An 8,351-nucleotide genomic window follows, 5' to 3' on the forward strand; every position below is an offset into this window, starting at 1 on the left:
GAGGGAGCTCTTCTTAATATTTTGACACCAAAATCATGTCGATACACCTTACCGACTGCGAGTAAAGCCACCCACGCTTTAACTTGACAGACTGTAGAAAGGTCAAACAAATACCCGAAAATACTTATTATCAAAACACGCACCATTTCATTTACAATAAACAAATATTGTACAGCTTTAAAAAAGTATTGTTTTTCACTCTAGACTTCTTCATATCGTGCATTATTTATCTTATGATTTTCATTTTCATTCTTGTTTTTTTTTAATTATGTAAGAGCTCTAACTCTGTTATCTTTTTAAAGAAAAAGTCATAAAGAAAAAATTGTTGTCTTCTTGAACAATAAGAACAAATGTACGTAGAATTTTGGAATCTTAAAAAAAGCAGTCTAAATAATTTGGAAAATATTTTCACTTTTTGAATTTTCATCCAAAACAACTGGCTAACGAACTTTACGATCAAAAGTTATCGTACAAATTAAAGATCTACAAACACACGATCAAAAACACACACAGCCGTACTCATTCGCGAAGAATGTAAAAATGTTTTCTAGAAAAAAGTAAACTTTTGATGAATAAAAGAAGTGCTAAAATAATGTTCTTTTTTGTAGGTCTATTTTTGAAGCAAGATGGAATTACGATTCTAGACATTTTTCGCAGCGTGCTGCAGCTCTTCTTGTTTCGGTAAGTTAATTCTATCATAACACAAAAATAGTACATTGTGTGGTTAGGTGCACAAACAGGCGATTTGAATGAGAGGGAAGTTTGTCGCCCGAGCGAAGCAAGGGTGGCAATCACGCGAATTCAAATTGGCTGAGTGCTCCATACCACACACGATACCATTTCCCTCGAACGCATTAAAAAAGAGCATTTATTAAGCCTACTGAGAGGGACCATAAGAAGTAGAAGTACATAATATCGAATAATTGCAGCACCACGCCAGTCTCGGGATTTATCTTGTTCAGTTGTTTGCGCTTGACGCAATGAAATCCATGATACAGATATCAATCGATATATATATATCAGTGCGAATGCGCATTAACATTGCTGCACACGCGTTTCAAGTACGCCAGTTGTGTCCCTCGAAACGGCTAAAAATGCTTATTTTTTATGTGTCAGAAGCGAAAATTATATTTTTAAATATAACGTTTTTTAGAACAATATTTTGGTATAATGATTGTTTTCTCATCACGAAAATAATGATATCAAAGGTTTTTATTATCAGAAAAGGGGTATATTCGGAGTACTAAGTTTACTTTTCTTCTCCACAATGTAGTGCCTGAAGATTTTGCTTTTATCGAAACGTTAGGAAAAGGCGTTTTTCTGTACATTAAATTGAAATATTGTTAATAAAATACGACAAAAATACCAATATTTTTTCTCAATTCATTCTGTAACTTAAATTTTGTTTTTTTTTGTTAATATATTTTTTTTAATGCTTCCAGCGTGGCCTCAAACATTTTTGTTTGGACAAACAACTACACAATAATTTTTTTTCTATTACATAAAATAAGAATGTCATGTCGTAAAACCTATAAATATAAGAACTTCAGAAAAAAAATTAACTGCAACATTGTTATGATTGGTACCTGCTCAAGAAACCCAGTTTAACTAACGAACAATGATTACTCCTTATTCTTTAATAACTAGCCTATAATTCGACACCTCCATTCAATATCGCTCGATCTGCTAGCAGTGCCATGTATGACACTATGCGCTGTGCATAAATATAGGGAATAGCCTCATACAGGGTTCTACCAGCACATACACTCATATTGAATGGAGGCGCCAAATACTCGATTTATTATTATTTTATAAAGGAAGAATAAAAAATCATCGGAAACATCACAGTAAAAAAACTCTGGCATACATTTTGCTGCAGCTAATTCAAGATAAGGTTCCATCTCGCTCGGACATCGCATACGAAACTACACCCAGAAAAATATTTAGTTAAATAAACAAGATTTTCAATTTTTTGTTTCTTTTTGGGACAGGCGGATGACAAGAGAATATGCATTGATTTTTGTTTATGATTCCTTAAAGAAGTCTCATAGTATTTCAAAAAGTAGAAGATGACTGATACTTAAAGTGATCAACTTGCTGGCAGTTACCTTTAAGATTATTAAAGTTAACTTTAAGTGAATAAACTAAAAATTTAAATTTTAAAAATTTGTAATGCCTATAAGTTGAAATAAGCTTCCATTTAGTGAATTATTTCATTATAATTAAATTTATTTCTTGTTTCTATCACTCCTGATATTTCAAATTTTTCATAATACAAATTTCAACAAATTAAAAAATTCGAAAATTCAAATTCTGGAGTCTCCGCACACTTTATTGTTCAGTTTTATCTTCAGCCTATAAAAGAACTTTTGCTTATATTTCGAACAATTTAAAAATATAATTTCTGCTATCAGATATTTTTTTAATGATTGCACCCTGAAACTGATGAATTTTAAGTACACAATGTTTGAATAATTTTGTCGAATGTTGCTTGTATAATGTTTTGAATTTCTACTTTTATAACGCTACAATTTATGACTAGTTCTTATAGACATTGAAATACATTTTCTCAATTATGGATTGAAAATTGTTTAATTATTAATTTTTACTTCTAAAATTTTAACATTTTCAACGCGTGAGAAATTCTTTCATTTTCAGCGTTTCAAGGTTTTAATGTTTTAAATTTATTTTTAGGATAAGAATAGTAGCATTTTCAATTTTAATGGCCTAACATTTAGGAGTTAGGTAATTAAATGCTCGCTAATAATTTCAATTGTTTTATCTTTAATGGTCACAGTTTTAAAACTTTTAAGTAGAAGTAGGGTAAACCAGTAAGAGGCAGACAAAAGAATGAACTAAATAATAGAAAACAGTTTTATGGGGTTTTAAAAAAAGTTCTGTAGTATTTTTGATGAGTGGCAATGTTAAAAAACAGTTTTATTATCAGCCTTTTTACAATTTACCTGCTTTTTTAATTGAAAAAAATATTTTAATATGGCAATGAAAATTCTTTTTGCTAACAGATTGCTATTTTGTAAGGAATTGAATGTCATTTGCTATTGATTAAAAGGTTCCTTCAATTCCTCAAAATTTGGGCCTTGAAATTTCTCTGAAGATTATTTTTCTTAATTTTCACTAAAAATATTTTTTACGTGTTTTGATAAGAAATGTCATTGGACAAGAGGTAAATAAACTGTTGGCAGCTTAATCTTGGGTATCAAAGACATTTTTTTCTTTCAAGTTGTGAGTTAGTTTAGAATATAAGGATAAGACCCCAGTAGGTGACATGCGACTAGTGATTGACAACCTGGATTAATTTCTTTATTCGTTAAAAAGTTTAGTTGAAATCGAAATGTAAATGAAGGCTGATTAAAAATCAGCATACTTCAATATTCTATTGCATACAAATATGCCTGGAAAATAATTTTCAAAGCAGTGTATCACAGATGTCACTAACTCTTCCACTCGTATGAAGCACACAAAACATCAATAATTATTAATTAGCAATGCAGAGATCGCTTCCATCACGCTTTGAGTATTAAAAAATCGAGTACTTCACTTACAATTAAGGAAAAACTCGTGATTGAAGCGTGTTTAACAGTGAAAGGCTACAATATAACTGGAGTCTTTACCTTAATGTCTTCGCAGAATTCCAATTATTTTATTATGAAAGTTTAAATTCAGAATTCTTAAATTCTCTTACACTAACTTTAAAATCGACCAAGTTTAAAGGGACATCTGAGTTATCAGCATACATTTTCCAAAGTTTAGTTTTAGAATAATACATTTTAGATAATTAGGTTCATAAAAAGTCCCGTTGAAGTAAATCTTAGCGCCAATAAATATTTAAAAAATATTTTCGAATTTACTGAAATTTTTTAGAATCGTTGAAAGGTATTGAATTATTTCGATGTTTAGTTTTTGAATATTGTTTTGGGCAATTAATTTTACTTCTTAAGAAAAAAAGTACTTATTCACTGAAGGGGATCGATAGTTAAGCCCTTTAGCGATAACATGTCATTTCAGGAAGTCGTCTAAATTAATCCTTAACCGTAAAGACGTCGCGTCGGTATGGGGTGTGTTCACGTTTTCGCATCCGTGACCTCTAAAAGTAATGGACGGTAAACTGTACGAAGATTTAATGTCGCATCGTAAACTGCTCTCTTCCTACCCTTATGGAAGGTCACGTGGTTTTTTTTGCACTCCATTGGTTCATACGATCTTTGATTTCTTCTATGGACACTATGGTACATATGTACATTGTGTTTCTTCTCTCAAAAAAATCGACCATAAATATCCTAAAGAGAATTTGTTTGCATTATTTTTCAAACTTTAAAAACTACAGATCTCTTAATATTAATTCTCAATGCGTCTTATTAATATTTATATATAATTTCTTTATTTATTGTCACTAAATTGAAACTAATTTAGCCTGCGTCGAATATATCGCCTGAACTAACTTTACATAAGAATACGAAAATTACTTCTCAAATTAAAAAGTAATTAATTTCACATATTGAACTTGTTAAAAAATGTTATGATGCTTGTCGATATAAAGAAAAATTAAACAATCTTATTACAGTAAAGCAATTTTATTGCATTGTTATTGATCGAAAATGATGTTGCCTTATCGTTAATTTGTTATATTTTTTGATAATAGTGACTTTTTAATTAAAACTATTACAAATCATTTTTTAATTGAGAGCCGGGATTATTTACCTTATTTCAACGATTCAGCCGCGAAAAATACATTGCCGACATCTGAAACACACTTTTTCTTCTAAAATCCGTTTTAGAAGTAGAATCCAATTTACCATCAACTAGCAAATAAAGGGAATAGTTCCTAAAGCTTGAAAATATTTACACTACTAGCAGCAACTTAGCACGATCGAAGGCTCTCAGTAAATGGATCTGTCAGTCTTCTTTCGAATAGAGGAACTACAGAAAATGCTGGGAATGCAATAATAGTAAAGCTCTCTGAAAACGTGTAAGGGTTTGCGGTCTAGCTGCCGTCGGAAAATCCCATAAGGCTTCTTACATAATTCTGGGTACAAGCACGTGTCGTACATTAACGAGATTCTGATCCTCTTGTTTGCTGGAAAAGAAAGAGTCCAAATTCTATCACCTTCAATTTTGTTCGCAGGTCTTATCAAATTTTGAATTCTTTACTGCCTCTGAGAGAGGGTTATCTACTTAAATACGCTTCTGTTGGAATTAAAGATTGGCATTGAAAGGACAAACTGTAATAGGTGAAAGGTCAAAGGTGAGAGGTCATATCTCAAAGGTGAAAGGATCAGCTTAGATGCCAGATGTCGAAGGCTACAGATTTTAAATCTTAGACATCAGAGATCCCACAAAGGACAAATGTTAAAGGTCTCAAGTGGAAATTTAAGGGTTCAAAGGTAAGAGATAAATTCAAAAGTCGAACGTAATAGGAAATGTGGACGTGTGGGAAAATGTCCTGGCAGTCTGGTTACAGGTCTGGCCTATGTCTAGATTGATCTAGACTGTCTAGTCTGAAAGATCCAATCTGGCATATTTGTGCCGACAGTCACATGGTTCAAAATGATAGAAAATAAGAAAATCAAACTCTCAAAACCAGACTTTTTTCTTACACCTTAACAGTGTGGTCTGGTCCAAGTTTGGCGCTGATAAGCTAGCCAAGATCAACACATGTAAATTCAGTCTGGAAGGTCTGTCCTAGCCCAGACCTGGCGCTGATGAGCGATTCAAGTACAAAAAAACTTAAGGTCAATCTGCAAATTTTTTCTTGGAGATATTTTCAAAAAGTTACGGAGTGTTTGAAATAATAGAAATGAAGGTATTCACAATATCAGCATACTACTTTTTCATAACAGCTTGACTGTCTGGTCTGACCCAGGTTTGGCGCTGATCTTCTAGCCAAGAAGAAACAAAATCTAAGTTGGATTCGTAAATTTTCTTTGACCTAGTTCAAAAAAGTTACAGGGTGCCTGTTATGAAGATTCTTTAACTAAAGATGCTTATAGTGAAAAATGATTTTTTAACTCATGGCCAGACTACGTCACAACTTGTAGGACCAGTTATGTGTTGTTTCAGAGCTCTCCGATACGCTGCAAGTTTTTGTCGATCAAGTGTCACGAACTGTCAGCCTACCAATAATTCGCTATTGACCGACCCGTAACTAGTAGCTGATCAGGCGGTTTGGCTTGGGGTTTTCCAGAAAAAAAGTCACACATTTTGCCAGGCCTAGACCTGACTGTCTGGTCATCGCTAGGATTAGAAACCTAGCGCTTTTGTCTGGGCCAGATCAGCGCCAGAAAATTTTTCCACAGGGAAGGTCTTATGTACGAAATTATGGCTTAAAGGTAAGACTTTATGGTTTAGAGGTAAAAGCTAAATGTAAACTAGACTTCAGAGGTAAAATGCTAATGGTAAAAATTTAATTTCCACCTTTCCTATTTGACTTTCATTATATTTGTAGTCATGCCTCTTTCAAATATGTACCCTATTTAAAATACCTCGCAGTCCAATTTTGACATTCTCCATTTTGTTTTCCACTTTTCCCCGTTTTCCGATTCGTCTTTTTTTCCCATATTTTTTTATTTGTCTAGATACATTAACGGATGCATAGGCGAATGCAACTGAACCGACGCATTTGCACACAGTTAAATATAGGCATACATTGAAGGGTGAAAAAAATCGTGGTAGCCAGAAGCGTCACGTGAGGTTAGGTTGGGACTCGTGCGACTTCATCCTGGTTCCTGGCATTAATTAGCATAACAGCTCCGCCCCACTGAGTTTTCCCACCGAGCACGAGTTCCTGTATAATGTTATACAAGGTTAGATATACATTGTTGCTCATGCTTTCACGACTCTCGTGTCCGATACAAGCGATTCTGTGTAAAACATGCAGCGCTTGCCGTCGCTTCCTACCCTGACACTCTTTAGTTTTTAGTTACGAAATACTTTTTCACGATTCTTTATAATCACACTATAACTTTCCTCGAATTAGTGCTATTGGTATTTTAAACTAAAAATTTGTTTAAAAATCCAATTGATACACACATTCTATCAAGTAGGACGACTGGTATATGATGAAAGAGTGACTTGTTACACATTGAAGCTGACAGCATAACGTTATTTCTTTTAAAACCCCTTGACTCCAACGTAGTAATCACAAAACATTAGACTGTACAAAATGTCAAGGTTTTCCCTAATCTTCAACCGGTTTGCGCAATCATGTCCTTCTGGGATTTTATACTAAATCAGAGAAAAACGCATTTTTGATAATATAAATGCTTGGAACCCGATTTCTCCCAAATTATGAGATAGTAGAGCTTTTCTTTTAACTGATTTATACATATAAATAATGAAGCATATAAATCAGAATTTATTAACGATTTTCTAAAATAATTTTTTTATGTGCGGAACTGTGTCAAAATATACGATCGATTTGCATATATATATATATATGATAAAAAATATATACATATACATTGCAGTAGTAGGATTATCAAACATGAGTCTTTCGAGAACTTTCAAATCACCGCACAAAAAGGAGACTCGAATAGGTTGTGAAATTTATGTAAACAAATCAATTTAACTATATATACACTTAGAAAAATGTTTGTTTGAATCAGGGGAAAAAATTTGTTTGAATTCATATAATTGCATGCATTTTAAAATAATCATATAAAAGCTTGCATTTGTTTTAAATATGCTTATACGAATTCATAAAAATATTTATTTGATTCAAACAAAAAACACAGTACGATGCAGTACTACAAAGTGCCGCTAAAGCGGTGTTATCGGTTCCTGAGTAACTAACCTAGAATCTGAATTAATTGATCATGTGATTTATTTGATGGCACTGGTATTTTTTTTAGTGTCGTATTATCGTGAAGCTTCTGATTTTCTTTAAAATCATAAATTAATTGAAAAATGGACGCATTATCTCTAGGAATTACTTGAATTGTAGGTCGTTTACCTTGAATATGATTGAAGATTTCGTATGTAGGTAAGTCTTTTTCAATACTAAGCTCCGTTCTTCATGAAGATGATTTATGAAATTATGTTTTTTTTCTATTATGATTATCGTTGTATAATTAATATCAGGAACACCTATATATACATTCAGTTCAAATGTCTAACCCTGGTTCATTTATCATTATTCTACTTTATGATCATTTTATTCAGAAATGAAATGCACAGAGTTAAAAATTAACCAGAATTAAGCTACGGAATGAATAAGTGTTTCTGAATTGACATATGCAACGATAATTATGATTTAAAATAAGCATAAAATCGAGCTTATACATTATTTTATAAAGAACGCTGAAATTTTGAGGTTAAGTGTAAAAAATATGTAC

General features: G+C 32.3%; 1 protein-coding gene and 1 long non-coding RNA gene across 2 annotated transcripts in view; one reads left to right on the top strand and one right to left on the bottom strand.

Moving 5' to 3' along the window:
- Window positions 1-4,895, bottom strand: part of LOC117173268 — a 17,014-nt gene extending 12,119 nt beyond the window's left edge. The window contains exon 1 of the long non-coding RNA XR_004467148.1: window positions 4,720-4,895. This is a non-coding gene — a long non-coding RNA (uncharacterized LOC117173268). The remainder of the gene's footprint in view (window positions 1-4,719) is intronic.
- The window catches only part of LOC117173266 (protein O-mannosyl-transferase TMTC1-like), a 1,004,108-nt gene that overhangs the window by 563,860 nt on the left and 431,897 nt on the right, over window positions 1-8,351 (top strand). Inside the window, exon 5 of the mRNA XM_033361737.1 lies at window positions 609-681. Coding sequence (XP_033217628.1) covers window positions 609-681 — 73 coding nt within the window. The remainder of the gene's footprint in view (window positions 1-608; window positions 682-8,351) is intronic.

Source organism: Belonocnema kinseyi, chromosome 5 (assembly GCF_010883055.1).
Source record: "Belonocnema kinseyi isolate 2016_QV_RU_SX_M_011 chromosome 5, B_treatae_v1, whole genome shotgun sequence".
In the NCBI taxonomy this organism is placed as follows: Eukaryota; Metazoa; Arthropoda; class Insecta; order Hymenoptera; family Cynipidae; genus Belonocnema; species Belonocnema kinseyi.